The sequence below is a fragment of the Anguilla anguilla genome, chromosome 4 (assembly GCF_013347855.1).
Source record: "Anguilla anguilla isolate fAngAng1 chromosome 4, fAngAng1.pri, whole genome shotgun sequence".
NCBI classification, from domain to species: Eukaryota; Metazoa; Chordata; class Actinopteri; order Anguilliformes; family Anguillidae; genus Anguilla; species Anguilla anguilla.
Genome location: NC_049204.1, coordinates 31,295,100 through 31,321,017, shown reverse-complemented (window position 1 = coordinate 31,321,017; position 25,918 = coordinate 31,295,100). Strand labels below are relative to the sequence as shown.

At 38.4% G+C, this 25,918-nt stretch overlaps 1 protein-coding gene across 4 annotated transcripts in view; it reads left to right on the top strand.

The window, feature by feature from the left end:
• Positions 1-25,918, top strand: part of col11a1a (collagen, type XI, alpha 1a) — a 92,572-nt gene that overhangs the window by 2,240 nt on the left and 64,414 nt on the right. The window contains exons 2-8 of one of the 4 annotated variants that reach the window (XM_035412094.1): positions 4,363-4,527; positions 5,738-5,951; positions 9,388-9,550; positions 18,623-18,748; positions 21,662-21,763; positions 22,503-22,607; positions 25,525-25,827. In XM_035412094.1, coding sequence (XP_035267985.1) covers positions 4,363-4,527; positions 5,738-5,951; positions 9,388-9,550; positions 18,623-18,748; positions 21,662-21,763; positions 22,503-22,607; positions 25,525-25,827 — 1,178 coding nt within the window. The remainder of the gene's footprint in view (positions 1-4,362; positions 4,528-5,737; positions 5,952-9,387; positions 9,551-18,622; positions 18,749-21,661; positions 21,764-22,502; positions 22,608-25,524; positions 25,828-25,918) is intronic. The other 3 variants (XM_035412095.1, XM_035412096.1, XM_035412097.1) reach the window with 3 other exon arrangements.

The window sequence follows — 25,918 nt, the reverse complement described above, 5'->3', positions numbered from 1 at the left end:
CCAAATAAAGAAACAAGATATGTTTAATCTACAGATTTAATTTGGTTCTTAATCCATATGATGTGTCAGATTTGTAGTCTTTTCTGTGGATATTTTATATTAGGTAAAAATTCAGTACAATTCATTTTTTATTCTTCTAAACAATTCTATTTTAGATGTTAGTAGTATTTGTGTTTTGGATGCATTTTTAATTCTTAAAGATCATTGCCACTGAAGCAAGGTTTTAATACAAGATAACTTCTTATTTCTAGTATTTGTCCATGTAGGTGGCCTACGTGTGTTGCCATTGATAGAGCTTAGCTTTCTGTGTTTAGATATATATTTTTTATTGTTGAAATATGCATTACTGCTCTGAAGACTATGGTGGATAAAGACAATTTGGCAAGATACCCTCTTGAGCTGGAAGTGTACAGACATGTTTTCCAACCCCTGAGGCTCAGTCGCCTCAGATCTGCATTCTTTCAAAGTACATGTACCTTTGAGAAACCTTGCTTCTTCTTCTACAAGACACACAAGGATACAGTTCTGGAATGAAGTAGGCTACACGTTGTATTCTTTTACAACAAGCCAAGTTCCACTTGCTTACCAGGCTAAATTTAGTTATACATGATACATATGTTGCGTATTACACATCTTTACTTTCAAAGTACAGTATTGTATTTAGATTACGAGTCTGGGGTACCTGGGCATAAATGTGAATGGCTCCTTTCAACTATGCATTAGTGATGTTGAAATTATTAGATGACAGTATTCAAGTTTTACAGCATGGAAAATAAACTTAATTGAAAGACTAGATAGCATAGTAGTGTGCATTTAGTGTGTAAATTTGGTCAGAAAAGAGTCAAAGATAGACGGAACAGGAATGGAGAGGGAGGGAGAGAGAGTGAGATTCTGAATGAATACACTATTGGAGTCCCAGGGAGCAGCAGGTGAAAAGGTCCTTTATTTTTTCACTCCTCCTAGATCTCACAACTTGCTTTACATATTAGGAAAAGGGAACTACTGCAGCTGCAGAACTCACACTTCTTGTGTTTTTCATGGCACATTTATCATGTTGAAATTCATTTTTTTTTTGCACCTGACAGCAGACTCACATTTTAGTGCATGAACTGCTTGAGACACATGGCTCACTTCATCATTGTATTGAACTCTGACTGCTAACATGACAGGAATTAAGTCTGCCCATCAATCTGAATGTTTTATGCAAATATCAAATATTTTTCCCCCTTGATATGCAGACATCTTGTGGGTAACCAATACCACTGACAAAACCCTTCTGTGCAATTATCATTTTTTTGGTCAGCATAGCTTCCTCTTATCCATATAATTTAGATGTCTAAAGAAATGCATCCTTGTTTACATTGTCGCTAAGGCATTGTGACACCAGCTCATGAGATGCAACAAGTAAAGAACTGTGTACACTCACTGAGTGTTTTAAAGGATTTGGGTTATTGATGTTTTTTGGCACCTTGGTGAGAGGGTCGTACCCAGGCTAAGTGGCACATCTGGAATATATGATGCCTGGAGGTATGCACATAGACATTCTGAAACTCACAAAGAGAACCATAGTTCACTTTCCAAACCTCAGTGACCATGCAGTTTCACAATATACAGAAGAGCAAGTCGTGAAACATTATTTCCGGTTCTTACTGGAGACTTTTTTTTGTTGCATCAACGCCTTTCCACTCAAGTTAGCATTTATCTTATTTTCAAGTAGGTTTGCCTAGACTGGTGTTTTACTTTGAAAAGTAACCAGTCCTTACAGTGGTTTTCTGTGGGGGCACTCATTCAATGAGCAGGCAGACTGGTGAACACAAAGGGGCTTCCTTTGGGAGACGGCATAATAGATGTGACAAGCCTTTGCTTTTCAGAGATTTAAGGGGGTCGTGAATGTGTTTTCAGCTCGGGAATGTGGTGCTTTGAGGCCTTTAGCAGCAGCTTACTACCTCACTCAAAGCGTGGATTAGATGAGTGTTGTTTAATTAAAGATGGTTCATTCCAGTCAGCTGTTGCTTAAGACTTTGTGTCGACGTCATCAAAGTGCCCTGAAACACATTTGTTCTTGCACATGTGGAATAATGAAGGCCAGCAGAAGTGGCATATTGGCAGAGGCAGTATATTAGCACATTCACTTTGTGAGCCACTGAAATTGCTTCAGACCTTTGATTGGCCATTCTACAAAGTTCAAAAAAGTGCACAATCAGCATTTTCTGTGGGCTTGTGCTATAGGTCTTTGACACACTAAAAATGCCATTTCATGGCACTCATAGGAGCATAATTATGATAAATGGTTCAATTCATATCATGTGTTCACTCTATTTTGCCAGAGACAGTTGCAGGAGATGGCAAAGTAATGCTTGTAGAATTTTCATGTGTTTTTCAGTGAAATACGTCTTCATTGCATCTGTTTATTTGATGTTACACTGATTGGTATCATCTGTGTGTTTCTGCATTAACTGAGGATGTTCTAAAGCAATGGAAGTAGATACATATAGAAACAGGGCATATATTTCACATGCTCCACTGACAGTAATGAAATGGCCTGTTAAAGCCTGCATACCCCTAGTGAAGCTGGAATGTCCATTTAAATATGCCAAAGGAAATTAGGCATTTTTAAGGTCGACATATGTAAAGTATGCATGCTAAACTAAATGGCCTTTTTAGTTATATCAAAATAAAATAACAATTTCAAACAACTTTAATTCATTTCACCCTTGAGATGAAACGAAAGAGTAGTTCTGCCTGCTCAGAATAGTATTGCAAACTTTGTTTTAACCACATTATTCTGGGCAGTGCTGTTTGGTCTATATTGTGAGCTGCTGACTCCAGGCCTATACTAGAGGCCTCACATTCTTAACTTTATTTATCTTCTAAATTTTTACAATTTGTCAGGTGTTTTGACAAAGGCATAGAAATGCCCTGGTGATTTCCCCAGGAGTTTCTGTGAACTGAGCTAAACAGAGATTCCTTTGTGAAGCTAGTTAGGTCAAAAATATGAGAGATTCTGAAGTGCCCCTGAAACCCTTATCAATGTAATATACAACCCATACGGTGTTATAAGATTGGCCAGCCAAGTGAACATAGCTTGACTAGGATGGAAATTTAGGTTATGTGTCACAGCAGGTATATTATTGAGACTTTTTGCTTAGGCTGGTGCACCACAAAAGGGTTTAGCTTCTTGCTAGGGCACACAAGAGTTTCTTTCATGTTCAGTTCCAGGCATGTAAGTAGTATTTTCACATTATGCTGAATGGCCATGTTGTGTAGCATTTATTGCAGGAATCTGGGGGAAATTTTCACAAGATATTTATCAATATTCCATTATACCAGTGTGCATTGGTTTCAGATCCTCAATTTCTGAAGGGATTCAAGTGCTATCAGTCTTAGGAATTAGTGAGATTAGTGCGTGTGTGTGTGTGTGTGTGTGTGAGAATACATTCATAATTATTGATCTAAGTTAAATGTGTGCAAGGTTTTATGTTTTGTATGACTTTATTAAACCAAATTGGACATATGAATTATAAATCATTTTTGTCCATATGTTTTTGGAAGAGTTCAGCTGCCAGAAAACAAAATAATCGATTCAGTCAGGGCTGTGGAGTGACAAGCCAGTGGTGAATGACAATAATTTCCTTGTATTGTAGGATCTTTTATCACTGTAGTCCTGACCATGATATATGTGTCATTTATTTTACTAGGGTTTTGGAAGCAAACAAGCATGAAACCGTCCAGACCCACAGCGCACCTGTACAAAGTGTTATGAATAAAACTTGGCTAACTATATAGCTAGCTAGCTATGGCATGTCCTCACCTCTGTAACGTTATTTGTTGTCCACCGTGTGTCCATACATGTGTATCGGTGGTACGCGCTAACTAGGTTAACTAAAGAAGGCGAAACGCGAACATGTTAGGGTTAGCTAAAGTAACGTTAGGCGATAAAGCTGTGCTCAAAAATCTTTTCCCGTTCGAAGTGGTGATTTTGGGAGATGCACCTGTGCATGCATCCTACTAAACTATCTGCGCCCTATCTGCGCATGTGTCCCACAAAACATCCCTCTCAGACTGTCCATGAGTGAGTGACCACAATTTGCCATGCATAGCTCATGGCGGCAGTTCCTGCATGCCGTGGGGGGAAAAAAACCACAATAAAAAAAACTTTTCTCTACGCTTTGTGTAAAACAGTGGTAGGTTTGTATGTGATAATAATGTATTTGGTTCAAACTGAATACTAAATTAGCAAAACTAATGTTGATTTAACTTTGTGTGTAAGCTACATTTGATGCTGACAAATACTGTTTTTGTTTAAATTGCATATTTAAAAACTGAGCGTAATGCCTGGCTGTCTGCTCTTCTCTCCCACAGCTGAGCCGGTTGATGTTCTAAAAGTATTAGACTTTAAAAGTTCTCCTGAAGGCATCAGGAAAACATCAGGGTTTTGTGCAAACAGAAAAGCATCATCTCCAGACACAGCCTTCAGAGTTGGAAAGCAGGCCCAGATCAGTGCCCCAACCAAGCAGCTATTCCCAGGTAAGTCCATCCACACTGCTTACTGATAATGGCGCTATGTTCTAACTGCAATGCACCTTTTCCTTAACTTTGAGAAACAGGTTTAAACAGGTTGTATATGTTAAAATTTTCATTGCAGTTGGAATAAATGTCATCCTATATTAAATAAAAGTATTTATAAAACTTGCATTATTGTTAGCACAATACCTGGTTGGTTGATCTAAAATTGGTAAGTTCAATGAGATACTGTAAACATGGAAGTTAGAAGGTTATTATGGCATTAAAAATGTGTGAATGTTCAAACAGCAGAAAATATGGATAATTTTCAGTGAAAGTACTTTGCAGTACTGTTTTCACATTTACCTTGGAAAGATGATGGCTGTTTTAGAGAATATACTGTTCTGACTCATGCTGCAGCACTACTCTAGTAGTTTGGTGAGTGCCAGGATGATCTTCTGCCGTTTTAGCGTGGTTTTCCATTGTAGTCAAAGTACTTTATAATTTATTCTTAGATCAGTGAAGTAAAATTTATGTTTGTTTTCATTATGGGCCTCAAGCACTGATTGTAAAGTTGTTGTATTTGAATCATTGTAACTGCAGAGTAAAAGTCTGCTGTTTCTATAATTTTGAAATACACTAGTTTATTGGTGGCAGGGTATCATTAAAAAGCTTTTTGCACAATGTGTGCATTGGTTTTTGTCTAAATTGGCCAGACTGCTGAGAAAAACGAGGTGCTGAAATTCAGGAGATCAAATTAACAATGAGATTTGTGTAATTTTTTTAGATGGATATTATTGCCCCTGAACATGTAAAATTCTGTGAATGAAATGAGGAATTTCAGTACAAAATGAGTTTCCTGTATGACATAACTGCTCCTATTCACTGATTCATAACGTTTTCAACTAGAGAATACATTTTCAATTGTATTCCACATTTAGTATTTATTTTGTAATTTATGTATGTAGCATGCTATGTGTATAGTTGCAAATAATTAGTTATAGTTACAGGGAAAATCAGGAGAAATAGTAAATATTAGCTCATATTTTGTATCTATATACCATGGAATTTCTCTTCTTTCAGAGGCTGTAATGATTCATGGAATTATCAGTGTTTTCTAGGCCTTTCTGGTTCCTCCCAGGTTTCCAGTCTTGGGAAAGATTCATCTGACTTTCCATTTTCAGCACATTCAGAGGAAACAGAAACAGCAGGCTCTTTGTGTCCACATTTTCAGGAGGAGTGTTCCCTGAAGATTTCTCCATCCTCACCACCATTAAGCCAAAACCTGGGATCCAGTCTTTTCTGCTGTCCATCTACAATGAGCAGGGCGTCCAGCAGTTGGGAGTGGAGGTCGGGAGATCCCCTGTCTTCCTGTACGAGGACCAGTATGGCAAGCCTGCCCCTGAGGATTACCCTCTGTTCTCAACCCTTAACATCGCAGATGGAAAGTAAGTGCAGGCCAACTTCCATTGGGTTCAAGCCAAACAAAAAGAGACCAGTCACTGTCTGCCAGTCTGAAGCCAGGTGTAAACTTCAATCTCACTGCCTTCCTCACATCCCTTTTCTGTAGACTTCTCCCATGTGGGTTCACAGTATAGTGATCTGAGTGTTAGCCTCTGTGTTGGGGCTGCTTGTATTCAGGCACACTCTTAACTTACCATCACTGTGGAGAGTATTTTTTCCCTTGAGGTTCACTGTCTCAGCCAGCTGCAGCATTTCCTGCTTACCATTACTGCAATTCTGAGTCATGTTACAATACCATGTGCTGTTAAATGTTAAATGTAAATATGGTCATGATCATATTCGTATTATTTGAAAGGTGTTAACTGTTACCGCAGCTGTTTGCTCTTTGAAATGTAGAAAAGACAGAATGTTTTTTGATGGGCTGCTTTTCAAACAAAAGTGTAAAAATGGACATGAGATCACCAAGAAACAGGTGTCTATATCAAGAGATTAGTATAGTGTAGCTTCCTAGTCAAGTTGTCATGCTTGAATGACTGTGGCCTAGTGGAATGTTTGGCTACCACAAGCATCATGACCTCAGGCATGAACTCTCTTGTTTTGTTATTTTTAAAAGGAGAAGGGGGATGTTAACCTTTCTAATTAACCTCCCTGAATTACTTTATCCAATCAGATTTCACCTTTGGGGCCTCTTATCCCATCAGTAGATGCCTGCTAATAGAGATCCAGCATATGAATCAGTAGCAAAATACAGAACAAACAAACACAAGAGATGCTGAAAAAATATTTTTCTGAATGGAGTTATGTTTCTGGTAATATATGAAGCTTGAACTTGCAGTTTGTTTTTGGGCCTCTTTAAGAATAACTTTGATTTGGCCGATAGACATGTTGAATAAACTGAAAATGATAGAGTGCAGACATGGAATATGCACTTTGCTATGTTACAGCTCCCTGTAATTTCAGTATGTACTAAACTAAACCACTCAATACCAACAAATTAGAAGTGTTCATACAGTATAAAGATGTCTTTGAACACAGTATAGCCTGCATTGCGTAAATAGACTTCAAAGATTTGTGAGGGTTGGAAATGGTCTAATGCATGAACTGAAAATTCACAAATGCCAATACCTTTTATTTTTTAAATTGGTTACCCAAACAAATGGCTCTATATAATCAATGGAGAAGCTTGCACAGGATATATACACACATGACCCAAAAAAACATCATTAGGTATGTCTGTTGTTTGGTAAGGATAATGGGAATAATGTAAATAATGGCAATATATAGGATATAATGGGAAATTTAAAGATTGTGATAGAAGCAAAGTTTTACAACCTTTCACCAGTGGGGACAAAAATGTCAAAACCACACACTGCTTCAAACAATAAATAAATTGTCTGTATTGTGACTAAAAAACAGAGTAGCCCTCTTAGCCTAGTTTGTGTTCATAGCCCAGTATTGTGACCTACTGTCTAAAAATGAATGTTCTCTGTAGAGGATTTTAGTGTTAAGCGTCTGGCTAAATTCCAGTACGAGGCTATGGCCTCCCTGCTGACTGAAACTAATTCTCCTCTCATGTTTTTGCCAGTATATACAGAATTATTGAAAACTCTGTGGATTGTGCGTTAATATATATTCAAGCTATCATGTTAAGACAGTTTTGGAGAGTAGTTCACATTAAGTAGCATTAGTGCTACCTTGGTCCATTGAATTTGGATACAATATGTTCTTGTTGGATATTGGATCACTGCAAAAGAGCAGTTGACCTACCTGTAGCTGTAAGTTTGTATAAATGAAACCATAATAGAACCAAATAATCAAATCAAATAATAAAGGTCTTCAAGACCTCATTTGAAAAAAAAGAAGAAACACTGAAAAGAATCTTTGATTATCTTAATTTTGTCATCTTTATATTGCAACTATACATAATTAAGCAATTATTGTAGTATTATTTAGCAATAGTGATAATAGAGGCTCCTTTATCTAATTCCGATAGGATTTGCAGTTTTTGGATCATTAGTGTGACTTATTTCAGTTTAGTGCTCGCCTTTTTGCACTTAGGCGGTAGTAATAATAAAGAGCTTGATATTAATAAGGTGTAATGATACCTCTGGTTTCATACTCCAGTCAGTTGACAGGTCAGTCCGTAACTCTGGGGTTCTACTGCAAATACCAAATAGTAAGTCATCAGAAGGGAAAGCTTGAATAAAGGGATGCAAATTTTAAAAATACCAACATGAAATAAAAGTAAAAAATTAAATAAGCCACAGTTGTGTGTTCCTAAAATCACAAATCATTTGTATTGCTGAGTAGGAGTGATGTTAAATAGAGGTGTTGTGTTTGGATGGCAGGCAGCAATGGATGTGAATAAACTACAACAAACAAAATGCAACTGTAAACAAAATACACTAAACAAAATACAAGTGTATATTAAGTGCATTACAGTATTATTTGTAACTTTACCTAGACAACTGGTTTCAAAATTGTTTATAACACAAGGAGAATTTGAATGTAAAAGGCTGAGCACAAATGAGGAGTGTTTTCAGTTAAGTGGTTTGCTGTATGTACGGTACCTGTCTAAATATGATCCTGCCTAATTGTGTTTAGTCTGTTTAAAGAGGACAAAAATAGCAAAATGCTGATGGAATTCCATCTGCTCACTCGGGCAAACAAAATGGTATTATTTTACTGTATGAAACTTTGCTCTGGTATTGTTTATGTAAGTGTATCCTCCCCATTCTCAGCAACAGTTATCAAGCCATTAATTTGGAAAGTAAGTATGTCTTTGGTCTCCTGGTGTTCTGAATGACCTCTAATCCCTATAAGCTGTTATGCCCTCCCACCTGGACAGTTGTAGGTCTGTGGGCAGTCTCTAACTTTGCCATCCTTTGAATTAAAATACAGTTTTACTGTATCACCCAGGCCTAAGCTGTTAAATGTACAGTACAGTGTATGCTTTTTCTATATGAGTTTCATGTGGATGTGAATTTTCCTTCTCTAAAAGATTGCACTGGAAAGGATATATATATATATATTTTTTTTAAAACACTGTGCCCTTTTCAGTCCAGCTGTGGCTGTCTTGCATCAGGTGTCCTCTCTGGTATAGTGTTTTTGAATAAAAATGCTTTCTTCCTGGTTCTCCACCTTTTCTCTGGCAAACACTTTCCACAATGTTCACTGTGTCTGTCATTTGCAAGTAACCCTGAAGGCGGATTTGCTTTTGTGTTTAATGAGTTTAATCCAGTGTTAAAAAGGGCCAAAGTGTAGCGGCAAGAATGCAACACATCACAAGCTGGAATGTAAGATTTTAAGTTTTTTAAAGGCCTGACAGACGTTTGCCTCACGTTTGATGCGTGTTAACTCTTTGTGCTCGCATCTTGTGAACGCAAATTGAGTCCTGTCCTCTCCCCTTCTCTCAAACAGGTGGCACCGCATAGCCTTCAGCATCCACAAGAAAACTGTAACCATAATTGTTGACTGTAAAAAGAAAATCACAAAACCACTCAGCAGAAGTGACCATGCAGCCATTAACACCAACGGCATCACCGTTTTCGGTACCAGGATTCTAGATGAAGAAGTCTTTCAGGTAAAGCAACCCTAATTCCGTTTATTTGTTGGGTTTGGAACATGCTAGATATAAAACTGGGCTGTGTGTGTTCATGTTTGGACCATTGTCTTCTGGAGTCAAAGCTCAATCTTGTAGTTATATAAGAATATATATTTTGAGAGCATTATAACTGCATATTGTGTGATCTGCGGTGTATACTGTATTTGTGAATCTTATCAGTGTTAGCTGGTGTATGTATGTTGTACATCATGCAATCTGTAATAAGAACATTCTTTTGACAATTAAAATATATAACATATAATCTATATTATGTGAAGAGCACTATATGCACTGATCTTGACTAAATTTGCACAAAGTCTGGTGCATGTATTATGACCTACTATTAAGTGCCAAATGTCATAAACTATTTTTCCAAATATTTAAGTCTTGGTATTATAAGGTGGTCAACAGTCAAGCCACAGAATGAAAAGTTTGATTTAGAGTCAGTCAAACAGCCAAACCATAGAAAATAACTAAATAGATGGTGATAAATGTCAGGAAAACTGGGAGGATAAACAAAAAATTACATGCAGACTGATAAAAAGTTTAGATTTATAGTGTACTTACTCGAGGGGTGATTTTTTTTCTAGTTCAGTGGGGAGCCTGGTCATTTTACAACAAATGAAACATCATGGAACAGGAGTATATTGGCTCATAAATAAAGGGGATGAGTGCCTTAAAATTCCTTCAACAAAAATGTGATGCAATAATAATGTTTCATTGTTTCAATATGAAAATAAAACTCCAAATAGTGACGTGTATGGATGATTCACACATCTGATATTGAATCCATTTCATTTTCTGAAAGTCTGGCTTACTCATGGGAGAACCTGCTGGCCAGTATTCTACTTCATCTGATGCCATAATTCAGCTGTGAATACAAATACTTTTCAGAACGATAAAAGTAATGTCTGATCTTTCTCTCCTCATAATTTGGCTCTGGCTTTTACTATTAGAAAAGGACAGACCATATTTCCTTCAGCTGTTTTCATTTTTTTATTCCACATTACAGATAGGTTTCCTCTTCCTTTCTTATTACATTTTGGATTATATATTATTTTTAGAATATCCAAATTAAACATTAACTGAGCTTAATTCCCATCAGAAAAAAAAACATTATTCTTTGATGTGACCTGAGGAATGAATAATGCAAACAGCCTGCTGAATGTTTGCCTTTGCGTCAAAGGGATGTCTTGGAACACAGCAGCCGGGTGAAATTCCTCTACTTAAATGTGTCCCATGCTCCAGTCATCTTCTGCCTGTTCCACAATGCAGGAATGAATCCTGTGCATGCTTAGCACTGGGCCCTAATACAAAGGATAAAATGTACGGGGGGCTGGGATTTACAATGACACTCATACCCAAACCTGTGAATGGCCTTTTGCACTCCCAGTGTTTAACTTTACCTTCAGCAGTTGGTTTTAAGTCCTTTGGTTCCCCACTTCCTGCCTTGATGGCCTTTTTTTTACCTTGTAATTAGTCACTTAAGGGGATAGGACCTGCTCTTAGTCATAGTGCAGCTTGTGAGTGGTTCTGTACAGTAGCACCATGTCAAAATGTATTATTTTTAGACTCTGTATCAGTAAATTTAATTATGAATGCATTTGCCAATGATTTGGCAGTGTATTCATTGAGTAAGCCAGGATGATGCCTTGACTTTGGCATGCTTCAGATATTTTGTTGAAATAACTTGGGTGTGTTTTTCAGAGGGTGCATAAAAAATGTAGTGGATTGGCCCATGTAGATAACACTGTTCTTTTTATGAAAACTCTCCAAAAATTGAAAAACCTTTCTTTCTTATTTCACTGATGAAATTCTCTGCTAGGAATCTGTGAAGAAAAGCAGTTTCTACATATAGGCGAGATTGTTTACTTGTGGGGAAGTTGTGTTGGACTTGTCTAATGTGGACTGGCTTGTAGATAGTAGATAATCTTCTGTATGAGCACAGAAAATTTACCTGACATTCATTCATTGTGGCCTCACACTGTTGCAAAGCCTTGGTAAATATTAACATATAGAGCGCAGAACACTCTCATCTTTACAGATGCGTTTTGAAGTTTTTTCAGCAGCTGAAACCATAATGTTTTCATTCTGAAAGCTTGGGCTTTAGAAGTACTGTGCACGCCTTTGCCTTAGTTCAGTTCATGCTTGTGTGTCTGTTAGCTTTCTCCTTTGTATACCTTGACCAGGTCAACTTAGCAGACTTGCAATCAGTGAAGACTGGCTGGAATGCAATTAATGTAGACAAAGCCTGACTGTCATTTGCCATACAAACACCTCGTGGACGGGTGAGGAAGAGGACATCTGGGTCCCAGCAGGGTTCTGGTATTTGTGTACCCTATGGCTGCGAGTTTGTTTGGAGGAGTCCCCATTATTCATTGTTAGTTGGCCCAGGAGTGGCTTCACTTTGCTTCAAAGCAATCCTTGACGCAGCCTTGTCATCGCCCCGGTGACAGCCGAGTCAGCAGGATGCGTATCGGGCGACACCCCCAAAAGCTGAGCTGTCTCTGCATGCACCCATTCTTTGTGGTTTCCCTTTATATGGGCGGGGGAGGGGGATGCAATGGGGGTAAGTTCTGCTGTACTCTGGATGGTAATGCTGTATGTAGAGGGAGCCTGACTAGGTTTGGTGGCATATCATTGAAATCTTTCATTCATGTGGCACTGTGGCTGCTGTGTATCAGGAGAGTTTGGGTTATGAAAGCTGTCAGGCCACAAGGGGATGGGGATTGGGGGGGACGGGGGGACAGGGGGTGGGGGGGTGCCAGGTGTGTTTTGTTGTTGCATACAGGTCTTCCAGATGTCTCCTCTGAAATCCCCTGTTGGAAGTGGCTTTATTTTTTATCCAAATAAAATTAATACCTAGTGATATTGTGTTGTAGAAGGTTATCCTGTTATCTTTGTAACCACATAGTTTGCAACTTTTTCTGTGAATTCTTCGCTGCAATTTTCATATTTGATTGTGTTTTCTATTGTAGTTGTATATATGAGAGTGTAAAGCTCATAAAGGGAAATCACTTCCTGTTTGTTTGTTTTTTTTAAATCAGATACTACCAGCTGCAAAATATACTATGGATAAGCTGCATTTGAATGGTCTATGTGACAATGCGCTCAGTGTATGATTTTCACCATTTGCTCTTGTGTGGTCAGGCTGGAAATGGAGAGTCTACATGTGGTCTGGCCGGAGTTGAAGGGACAGTAGTGCTCTCTCAGAAACGTAGTGGACTGTACACACAGTCTGCTGTTTCTCCCCATATTGTTCAACGTGGATTTGAATAGCTCTGTGCAATGTAGCAGAACACACCTTGATTTTTCCCTCATAAAATAATGGGATTGATTAGGTATCTTTCGTTGTGGTATTTTGTCAGCAATGTTAGCATTCCTGGAAACAAGTGTGTAATTTTTGTTTTGTGTTTTTCTGTCGAGCATATATACTTACAGAGACTTTCATTGTGTAAAATGTCTAATATAATTCCACAGATGTTTAAATACTGTTTAAAATAAATAGTCACACAATTATCAGTGAAAAAAATACAAACTTTAAACCTGTACACATAGAGGAAACTCAGGTTTAAAATATCACCATTATAAAGTATATATTACTGTTTTAATGACCTGCTTTCAGTGGTGTACCACAATTTGTGAATGAATGTCTTTCATTGGGCTTTGGCCCTTCCTCATTGCAAACCTCCCAACATGCCCCACCCCTTCTGTGCAGCCAGAGCCATAAGACTGACTATTCATCAGGCCTTGACTTTACTTGTCAGACACGTGAGTGGTATCCCTCCTCCCTCAACCCTCCGTCAAACCTCCCACCTCCACCGCTGCTTCTGTCCCCTGTGCTGCTGTCGGCATTCCTCAGTGCTTAGCTTCTCCCAGTATCACTATGAAGTATCGGGTGTTTCTTTGGGCTGTTCACTGACAGTCACTCAGCAGGTTCAAAAAGGGTGTGTGTGTGTGTGTGTGTGTGTGTGAGTGTGTGTGTGTGTGTGTGTGTGAGTGTAAGGGGCTTTGGTACGAAAGTTCTAACAGTTATAGAGGTAATGCACCATGGACAGAGAAGCTTCTTAGAAATAGTATCAACATCCAGCTGTCTGCCTTCTGCGACACTTAAAAAGAAACCTTGTAGCTGCACAAAGGCTGTGTTTGATGAAAGGAAAGAGTAAGTCTTTCTGCACTCCTGGGGCTGTTCTCAGTGCTCCTGATCTGTTTAGTGCTGTCCATCCTCCCCTTGCCCAGTGCCTGGACTGTCATTACAATGTGGGTGTGTTTGTGTGGCGGCTGACATGCGGCCTTGGGCAGGTGGACATCAAAGGTGATGTCTTCTTAATTTTTTTTTTTTGTTTGTTTGTTTTGAGCCATCCTCGCTCTGCCACAGTTCTGTCATTACTGTAAGCTAATATAAAATATAAATGGAAAAAACAAAATGTGTTGTTGTTTTAGAGCTTAATATAAGACCATTGCTACAGCTAGGTTCTCTTGTCTTTGTTTTCATTTGTCAACAAATCTGGATTGACTTATGTTTATGCGTTAATACTGAGGATGGATTTTATATATGGAAGGCATTTTTTGATAGTTACTAAGCTTTAGCAACATTACCCATGAAGTGTTGCATGCTATTTGAATGAGTTGCTTGCCTTTTGCTTGGAGTGATAACAGACAATTGAACACTTACTGAACCTATCATGCTATATTATTTAAATTCTTCCTTGACCTCTGACCTCTTCCAAGGTGGATGTAGTGCTGCTCACAAGACTAGTAGGGAGAAAAACAAGTGATTTTTTTATTTTTATTGGAAGGGGCCACGTGAACCATTTTGCCCTGCTTTTTTGTTATGCATGGCTGTCAGGTGTTAGCTTATAAGACTTCAGCCTAAACTAGACTTTGCTACCTGATCTACTGTATGGTCTCTGCTGCATGTGTGTACAAGATTCTGAGCCTTCTCTGTGTGAAATAGCCATCATCACTCAGCACTCTGACTTTTCTCAGAAGACATCAGAACCTAGAAATGTGAACTCATCTCTCTCTTTCTGTCTCTCTCTCTCTCTCTCTCTCTCTCTCTCTCTCTCTCTCTTTCTCTCTCTCCCACACACACACACACACAAACACACACATAATACAATGGCTCTGAAACTATTTTTGGAAGCACTTTGAATCACACAGTGACAACCAGTTTTAAATACTTTGTTATGACAAAAACTTACGGATTTGGGATATGGTGCTATAATTCCACAGTGCCATTTCATTGGGTAAATGACTTTAGCTCCTAGTTCTTTGTCTGCAGGGTCACAGCTTGCTCTCATGCGTGAGCTAATTAAAGATGACTCCAGGCAAGGTCAAGCACTTGCCGTCGGTGTATGGGTGACAAATTAGGTAATTCCCGTCAACTTGACTCAGGCCCAAGCTTGATCTTACTAATTTCCTGAAAGTTTCTTGCAGACTTGGCGCATGGGTTCACTGCCAAGTCTGGTTATTGGGCCAACCCAGGCCTAATTAATGTGTGAAATATTGCCTTCTTGCCGGTGATTAAACTTCTGATAACATTAGTTGTGGTGTAATAGATTGTATGCAAGTATTCAGATTCTCTGGGCATCCTTTTTGTGGTCTTTTTAATATAAGTGTCTTGTTAGATTGTATTTCATTCATTGTGGTTAATAATAAATTTATGTGATGGCATGCCTCATTGTTATATGACTATCCTGTGTTATCCTGTGTGGCATTCCAGAGAAGAGGGTTGTCAGAATCTCCCAGCACGGCTGTTTTCACCTGAGCTCCTCTGAGATGCTCTGACAAGTTTCAGCCTGCGCCTTTCCTCTCTCATTCCTCTGCTGAGCTCCACTCCTGCCACTCAAAGTAAAAAGGCTTCTACAATGCTCTCCGTACAAGCAGTACAACAAGAGGTGGCAGCTCATGTAGATTACCTGAGGGCAGATTTATACCTTTTATTGCAAAAAGCCCAGCCTAAAATACATCATTGCAAGAACTGTAGTAGTGCTCAAAGGATGCCAATAAGGAAAAGCACATGGTCCAAAAAGTTTTATGAGAAATTACTCTTGGAGAAATATTCTGATTCTGAAGCCAAGATGAGTGTAATGAGTCGGTCTTTTGTTGGGAAAGGAGGATCGCGTTTGTTGTGTTTCTTGAAGATAAGCTGTAACCACAAGGCAAACATGAATGATGTAATTGTGGTTTTGCTTCTGTTACCAAGAACCGGTTTCATTAACTCTTCCAACCAAGCTTAATTTTCATGCGTTGTTTTATGGAGAACCTATGAGTGTTGATCCCTAACACTTCAATTTATTCGTTTAAGCTTTAAGCCTTCTGTCACCAAGGTCATCCTGACCCACTGCTCTTTTTCCACAGAGGGACACTCTGAGGGGAGTGGGGCTGCATTTTCACTGCGTGGTTTACTGTGACACAGTAATCCCTCGGTGCAAATGCAGGTCACCTAAGGTCCCCCTGAGGCCTTGTGCTGGTAGTTAACATTCCCTGCTGTGGCAGGGAAAAACGTCTGATGATGATTCCTTGGCATTATAGAACAGATTATGAATCATTGGCATGAAGATTTAATTTCTTGCTCTCAATATTCAGAAAAACACAGCTTGTTGCAGATATTTCAATCATTAACGTATTAACCGTTAGTACACGTATTCAAACGTGTTCTGTTATGAATAGAAATCCGTTCAGATTACAAATACTCCATTATGAATTGAAATCAGTTGAGTTTACAAATGCTCCATTGTGAATTAAAATCAGTTTTTTATTCACAATGTGATATATTTGTTTTATAGCATATTTATTAACATAACTTAAATTTCGAGGCATCTCAAGAGGGACCTCACAGGACCTGAGAGTCCCATGATGCCCGCTTTCCCTTATTTTAACAAAAATGCACATATAAAAACATGTAATTTCTTTACAGTAAGCGTTCATGTCAATTTATATCATCCTATCCATCTAGTTTCACTAGACTACTGGCCAGAGGCATTGTAGTGGGGGGAATAGTGGATCTGACTACCCAGGGCCCAAAGGCTGAGGAGGCCCTCAAAAGGCCTGGACTAAAACGATTGCTTTGGGAAGGGGGCCCACAGCGACTGTGTTTACACAGGACCCAGAACTTTGTGAAAACCTCTGCTACAGGCTCCTTCTTGTTGAGGTGGAGGGAATTTCTGTGAAAATGGTGCTACACTACAGCTGCGGTTTGCAATGTGCTCCAGTCGATAATCATCTCCCTGTTATCACCGATAACCGATTACCGATTACCAATAGTTAATGTAAATTAATTTAGTTTGTATAAAAAATACGTTCAAACCATGATCTAGAATTTAGCATACTGTACATACAGTAATGAGACATCAAAACATCATAAGGGGAAAGCATCTCTTTATTTAAATCACAAAGATTTTATTTAGATCTGACTGAAAACACATAAATATTCAAAAGTGCAATGCTGGCAATTGTGTTATTTCAAGGTTAATGTTTAGGTATTTGTATGTTGTGTATGTATAAGACAGCATGCTCTCAGAACTTTCACGTTGTTGCTTGTTTTGTTTAGTTATTGCTAAAGCGACCTATTTGTTTTGATTATTAAGTGTTGTTCAATATTGATTGGCTATTAATGGCATACATTTTAAAAAAAGTTTTTTTTAATATTGCTGAATAAATGCATAAATGTTTCGTTTTGCATGCAATGTCTGTGAAACTAAAGCTTTGCTTGTGTTTGAGTTACACCTAAATTTACTGTTAGTATTTAATAATTGTTCAAAAAATAGTGTAATTATTGCTAATATTGTTTCTTTTAACAAATTATAAGCCATTTGAATTGTGCATAAGTCTAGCCTTATGTTGTTTCCAGTCACGATCCTGTGCAAGGATGACACACTAGACATTGTAATAGAGAAATAATTATCAGTTGCCATATTGGCTTCATCTGACTGATACCAATAGTGAAAATTTGAATTAACACCAGCCGACACAGTTGCAGTTGCCAATATATCATGCATGCCCAGTTAAATATTGTATCAGATGAGTTAACATGATACAGGTAGCCAGCAATATGGATAGATTATGGACAGGAATAAGGACTGAACTTAAAAGAAAGAAACTTGTAGATATAATACCAAGAATTGAATATATAGCATATATCTGGGTGAAGTCTGTGCCTGCTGATGCACAGAGTCATGTATATGTGTTTGTCAATCTGCCAGGGAGGGGCACAGAATGTGAAGTGACAAATCTGCGGGGATTTTACAAGAGTAAAATTTTTGATATGTTTTTGATAACATCAGCTATGTAAGGGCATCTTAATGTGCTGACATTTGTCTGTTAACATTGCAATGGTATACTTTATACAGCAGTATTTTTCAAAGTCGGTAGTAAGGTAGATGGTAGAACCACAAACTTCTTAATGTGCTGACATTTGTCTGTTAACATTGCAAGGGTATACTTTATACAGCAGTATTTTTCAATGACGGGAGTAAGGTGTGAAAATCAAGATACCGTCCAACCCCAGTACTTATGTCAGGCCGCATTATGTCAGGCCGAGCAATTTGGAGCAAGAATATTTTTTGTCCAGTTGCCAGACTGTATTTTTGGTGCAGTTTGCCATTTGGTGCATGTTTGTGGTTAAACCCCGTCATGGGGAGGGGGAGGGGTGTGGATAGATGGTGGCACTTTGCTATGGGACCTGGGAACGTGCATGCTGGGCCACTATGGCTTCACATTGGAATATAATCGGGAGGCTGATAGTTTGGTGGTATTTCGTACCATGTTCCAGTCAAGGAAGCTTGAAAGGAAAGTTCTCTGTTTACAATATTAACACTGACCAACTTCAGTGTTACAGTATTTAAGCTCTCTTGGACTTAATGGTCACATTTGTCTTCAGGAACTGTATTTTGTTTGTTGCATTTTCTGCTGGATCACCTTCTTCATTGACACATGTAATCCTTTACGGTGTTAAGAAATTTTGAAATTCTAATGTTCCATGGTAAAGTGGACGGTGTTAGGAGGGACTAGAGGTGGTAACAGGTTGTTTCAAATGTTGGTTTCCAGGGTGACATCCAGCAGCTGCTGATTGTGTCTGACTCAAGAGCAGCTTATGACTACTGTGAACACTACAGCCCAGACTGTGAAACTCCTCAGCGCAACAAGCCCCAGGCCCAGGAACCTGAGGATGAGGTGAGTATCTCCATTCACCTCCAGGTTTTAAGGGCCTTCCCCAAGCTGCTTTCAACTGTCGAAGTGCTGCGAGGAGTAATCCTTCTTTGACGAAACTCAGCTGTTCTGTTCATTGTACATTAAGCCAGCTGTGTGCAGTTGATTACTAAAAAAATACTGTAATGCAATGTAGAGGGAAGAATTTTGTGATTAACTTATTGGATATATGTCTTGGTCTCATATTTTATCATGACACATTTATAACCCATATTAGAAATGAATATAATTAAAAATAACAATTAAAAAGATAAGGAAAAAACTCTTGCTGCAATATTGCTACTCTATTGGTTTTTTGTTTGAGTTTTATGATCATTGGCACATTGTTTCTACTGTTGAAATGATACAGTCTCAAAGTGCTGAGCTAAGCAGCCAAGTACAAATGTTAATACATTGTGTCTGGTAATTTTGCTGCTTCTGTTTTATATAGCATCCTGACATTTTCGTATGATGTTGTGTTAATAACTAATGAGATCACAGAAATGGTTTCTGGCCACAAGGCTAATGCCACTTTGGAACGGCCTGTGATATACTCCGTTAATGACTTCTGCAGTCTCCAGTGAGCTCAGGAGGAAACCAGCTGCATGTGCAGTGGCCCTCTGACAGAGCCAACTGCCAATAACTGAACATTATTTCATTGGATGTAATGAAAAGAAGCTATATCAAGTTATAATTAAAAGAAATGGAGTATAATAACCATGGACGTAAATATGTGATGTGTAAACAACAGCTGTGGCAGCAAAATCAAATTAGTTCTGAAAAGGTTATTTCATTGTCTTGAAAAATTATTAAAAAGTAATTATGAGAAATATAATTATCATGAACCCAATTGAAAGAACTGCTTTAGCAGCAAGATCATGTTGCTTCTTAAAAGTTGCAGTTGGTATTGCCATGAGACCAAAGAAGTAATTATTTGTAGTTGGGTTCATTTGGATGAACAGGCCATGAGAACATACAGTAATAAACACTGTACAGTTGGAATAAGCTTACCATTATCGCCATGCATCATTTATAAAAATGAACACTCCAAAGAATAGTACAGTGCTCGAAGTGTATATAGTACCTTCAAAAGAAGGCCACCCCGTCAATTTGTCAACTGAGGAAAGAAGACTGCTCCCCGAGCTGTATAAGGCTGGGCCTTATGTCTCCCTCAGGGGTGCTCCCATGATGTCCCCCAGCATGGCGCCACATGCAAGACCGATAAAACTGTTAGCACGTGTGCAGTGGAGGGAGGACTGTATTACAGTTCTGCTCAGAATTTATGCCTTTCGCTGAGCGACCACACCACTCAGTGACGGCTGTTGGCCGGCTACCTCCAGCCTCATAAATCTGCCTGGCCCACTGGATTCTCCTGCCCAGCTTCACCTCTTCTCAGGTCTGTGGATGACAGCCTGCTCATCAGGACCCCAGTGGTTTAAGAGTTCAGCTGGATTGGGAAAAACCTTTTTTTTATCCTTGATGGATAAAGTCATCAGGCAGGGTCAGCCTGCTCACTTAATCTGCTATTGCTTTGACTACTGACATTTAAGAGACAGAGCAAAATGGAAACAATGCATTTCCGTTGCAAGTACATTCATTCATTAATTGTATAACTCAATAATTAATGAATATTCATGTCTCATATCTCTCATTTTATTCCCTGCCAGCTTTCAGATTTTCTTTGATGTGTTCCCAGTCACATAAATTAAACAGCAAAACAAACTTACTGTTTTATGCAAACTGAGCACATCCCTGACTAATACAAAACTGTTGATGGTTTTAATGACACAACAAACAGTCACTGTGTACTCACCTTGGATACTTTACGTGTATATAAGAGATACAAAAAATTTCCAGAACATGCAAGTTAAACATGTTTATACTGTAAGGCCACACAAGCCATACAGTTATGCCAGCAGGGTTCTGTAGTACAGATTACTCAAATGCATGCACCTGTCAAGGCTGCCCAAATAGACATCTGGACCTTATTTTATAACATCCAAACATGTGTATGACATTTGTGCATTAATGAATGTTAGTTGTTAGAATGTTAGAATTCCTGTCTCAGATATAACGTGTTTCATGCTAGTGTGCTTGCAATGTGTGACTCCTGCCTGCTATTTCTGGAGTCAATAAATACACAGCCCTTCAGCAGATGTCAAATGGAAAATTCAAGGAAGAATAAATAAAATAACAGCAAAATGCGCATGCTGTCATTTTACTCACTAAATTAAAAAGTGCTAATATTATGTGTAATTAAAACAACAAATCGGAAGAACATGAGCTGTAAAACCATTACAGGATGTATCTGCACTGCATATGATGTAAACAGCTTTTTGTTTGCATATAGTTATGGTCAATGACATAAAAGAAGTGTTTATCATGTCTGAGCATATAATCATTCTTAAGAAAGTTAATCATCGTTCAAACTCTCCATATGCTTTCATGCTAATTTTGCTTTGCAAATATGTTTATTTAAGCCTGTGATTTCAATAAAGCATTGTCTCTCCATTATGGCTTGTTAAACAAGTATCCATACAATGGGTTAAGGGTTCAAAATTTTACAAACAGGAGTTTAAATCTTGACTTTAGCAGTTTTGCAGTATGCACTGATGTAGCATGTAATATGTATGTAACACTGAATTGGGCTTCAGTTATAAACCCTTGATTGAATGAAAAAAACCTCAAACATGCTCTTCAGAATACCATAGACAATGCTTTAATGAAATAAATTTTGTTTCTTGTGCCTCTTGTAATATCTAATAAAGACAAATGTAATATGTCTGAAGTTCTAGTAGACATATTACCTATTTGGTTAAAAGGCATATTTTGTATTAACGGTTTTGTATTTACTCATGCTAACATAACTGCTTGAACTCTCTCCCTCTCACAATCCAGTACACTACTGACTTAGAATACAGTGAATTCTATGATTACAATGAAGGAGAATTAAGCGAAATTACGACTCCTCCAACAGAAGAGGCCTATCCTGAACCAGAGGTAAAATAATAAACTAAATGACATTTCTGGCCTGTTTGTCATGTGGTGTCTTGCTTGGTGCCTGTCATCATGGGACTTCCTGGCCCCTCCTTGTCCCCAGCTGTGTGTGGTCTATCCTCCTTGCCTTGTCCATCACAGACTTAGCCGTGTGACCCCACCACCTCCCCCTTCTTGCACGTTGTATGCCAACCACTATGTTTGCCCTGAGGTGGAAAACAGCCTTTGAATGCCAGGTGTTCTGTCTCTCCCTGGAGTCTGTTCACACGTGCATCCCTTTCTTCCTTGACCACCCCCCTCCTCTCTGTATTCACCCTCATTCATGTTGTGTCCATGTCATTCTGTCGCCACGCTCTTTTCAGAAAAAGAAACGTAATTCCTTCATCAAAAAGAAGAGGACAAGAAAGTCCCCTAAATCTAAGGCCAAACCCTTAAGGTTCCTCTCCTCAAAAAAGTCAGCAGCTAGAATGTCGGCAGCTAAGAAGAAGAGACTGATGCCTGGCTACCAAGCTACTGCACCAGCACGACCAGTTCTAGGGGTAACAATAGACCAGATCACCCCATCGAGATCTTTCCTTTGACAATTGCAGGAAAATCTCTGATGATAGACCAAACTCTGCCTAACCCCGTCTAGATCAGCTCAAACCTAGACAGCGAATAACTCCTGTGACATGCTCTTTCTGTTTTAATTCTCCGTTTGTTATTCTTCTTCTTCTTTCCTTTCGATGTGACATGAATTCAGATAAACAATGTAGATGGAGAGTACTATACTGACAGTGAACTTGACTACGGAACAGTAGGCGGTACTCAGACTCAGTCGCCCTATGAAACTACCGGACCAATCAAGGTAAATATTTCACTTTTTTTCTGTTGTACTATGATACAAAACCCATGAAACAAGGGTACTTGCCTCCCGGGGCAATAGGAAGAGAAAGCCAGGAAGAGCTATGACCCAAGGAAGTATGTGGTATGAAATGACAGACGGAACGATTCAGAGCAATCGTTCTGGTCAACTCCATTATCTCAACAGTAGAGCTCCCAGATAGAAGGGAGGAATTAAACAACAAAGTCATGTTGACGCGTTACACAATCCACTGGTTCTTATTTAGAGGTCTGCCATGTTATTCACCTAACATATGTCAGCCTCCAAGAGAATTGTTTTACAGGCACATATTTTAAGTGGATTGTTTTGTTCATTTTTACATGCAATATGCCTGTCTTTTTGTTGTTTAAGTTAATGATGGGTAAGGCTGCGCTTGTTTACGTGTTTGTTTGATTCACACTAATTTTACTGCGTTGCATATTTATATTAAATGAGTTATGAATCAATTTACTTTTATTAAAAGAGACAAACTTTCAAATGCCAGAACACCTGGACAGCACAACTTAACCTGAAGAAGTTAGCATTCCTGGAGATCCCATTAAAATTGAAGCTTAAATGGCTGACCTCTGTGTATGCAGACAGTGTCAACTAAAAGTCCATGAACTCTGTCACATACTCAGCCAACCACAATGAGCACAGTTTGGCAACATTCATGACTGTGTGGTATCTGATTTAATTTGAGGGTTACAATGTGCTACACAATGTGCCACATAAACTTTAATTCAGTGAACATATTTATGTTGTAAAGTATGTTCTTCTCACATTTTTAGAATCAAATGTGCAGGGGTAAAGTAAAGGTACTACAAAGTACTTTTGTCGTAAAAGCATTTGTTTTGTTTCTGATCATGAAGGCAATTGCATCTGAAATTTAGATTAAAGATTGTTTAAGATGTGCAAACTACTAGTTACTGACATGATACTCTGATCAAACAGATCATGACTAAACTAATGTTTAGTAGTGAATTCTCAGTTTGGTTGATTATCAAAAGAATGTCAATATTTTTGAAGTCTGGCATATCCTACGCATTCTACAAAATCTGGCATAATGTAAGCATATAAATTTGTTCCCAACTTTCATAAAAAATAGATAATCAGAACCATGTTGGGCTAAACTAAAGCAATATGGTTGTATACTTCTGATAGCCATCTGTTTGCTTATCATGATACACCAGAACAGATACATGATACAGCAGAATGTTTGCTTTTTCTGTTTTTCATTTTTGTTTTCTTTGAGACGCTTGACTTGGGATTAATGAGGGAATAAGGCTATGACAATGGTTACAATTTCATCTGGTTTCGCTTGAAACGAACTGGAGAAAAATATAGTTACCTCAGTTTGACTGGTTTGTTGCGACCTTACCCATGATTGACAAGATGCTGTGGGAGATTGGTACTGTGCAAGCATCAAAAACGTGGAGGAAATAAATTAGACCTGTTAGATACAAAGTTACACTCTATGAAATCGGGTTTCATTCTTCCTCCAGTGGAATATGGCATCACAGCAATTGCCCCTGCTCAGTCAACTCCCCTGCAACGGTGTGATTCTATAGTCCTGAAGCTAACCAGCAGTAAAGGAACTATGATCAACGTTGCAGATGTCCATTTTAAATCCTAGCACTCAAGCTGTGTTGTTCATAATGCGTGATACACTATGCAGTGTTGCAGGGAAACAAACACAGAGCAATGCAGGGCTCAAAAGAACACACAGGCCAGCAATCAGTCATCAACTATAATTTTATTTATTTTTATTAACTTTATTTGGCAATAGTAATAATTCATTATTTGTCTTTATTCATGATGGTCTAAATCCATCAATTTAATTAAACTCATTAAACATTCCAATTTTATTCTGGAGCTCAACTGAATGAAAAGCAAAGCCCTGCATATAGTCTCTGCCCACTGCATACTGTGAATGTGTTACAATTGTTGATTTGTGGACATAGAGTTTTGGTAAATGCAGAGAATTTCAGCACCCCTTTTAAATACTCAAATAAAACATGCTTTTTAAAAATAAGATTTTGGAGTATGTTTCAGCCCTTTTAAAGGACTACAAATGGAAATTGGAAAGTATTTGAGATAATATTCAGGTTTTATACTGAGAAGTGGGTCAACAAATATTTTATTTTACAGATAATACTGCTTTTTGAATTTGGATTTTACACCAACCCACATGTTGCAATTCAGATTTCCTCTGCATTTTTACACATCTCTATTGTTAAGATTTTCATCACAAGCCATTTATAAAACATGCTTTCAGTGTCATTTCAGACTTACTTCAGAAAACTATTTTTGTCCTTTTTTCTACCTCTGTACATAATTTCAATGCCGAACGAAATGTTTATTATGTATACTGGTCTGAAAAGAGAGACTTAAATAGGTATGAAGTCTGTCTTAGACCTGTATGATTGATTTATATTTGATCATCAAAACTCATGCTTTCTCAAATTATCATGGTAACACTTTATTTGAACCCCTTGGTCAATCACGTGGTTATATTTCAAGGGCGCACGACTCAATGTAGAGTTTTTTATTTGATGCTATGAGCATATTAGAAACTCTTCTTTTCCCTCTTGCTATATTTTATTATGATTATTATTATCCACTTTCTTTTTTTAAAGGAAATACATATATATTTGACATATATTTTTGTATTTTTTTCAAATAGTATCCTAGGCATATAGTTGAATGGGCTTAAAATAAGGTGTTACCCTGTTACCATCCAAATTATATCAACAATACCGCTTTTTATATTCATCATCTCTGATTCATTTATCTGCTGAGCTGTAGAATATGAATACATAGTCCAGGCTTTAACTGCTTAACTAACAACCATGTTCCCTCCATTGCTCAACCCTCTGCTTCATGGCTTGGGTATGCTAAGGCTGCAGAAGAGGAAATTGTTGATGACTATATTACTGGAGTGGACCATGTCGGTCCAGAACCCACCATGGCGCCGGAGACGGTGGAGGCCCAGACCCAGGACAGTGTGGACCCGTCGACCGATTCATATGACTTTAAGGAGTATGACCTTAAGGAGTACGATACAGCTGAGTTTGATAAAAAGCAGTACGATTACGGGTTGTATGACGAGTATGGCACAAACGAGGGGGGGCCTACCGCCTCCACTTATGAGGATGAGATTGGGCCTGGTGCCCCTGCGGAGACTGACATCACAGACAGCAAGGTAAGTGCCCCCAATGACCCCCATAATGCATGATTTTGGGTGGTTTCACTGTCCCCGCCAGTTAGGACCTCATGCGTGGTCATGAATTTGT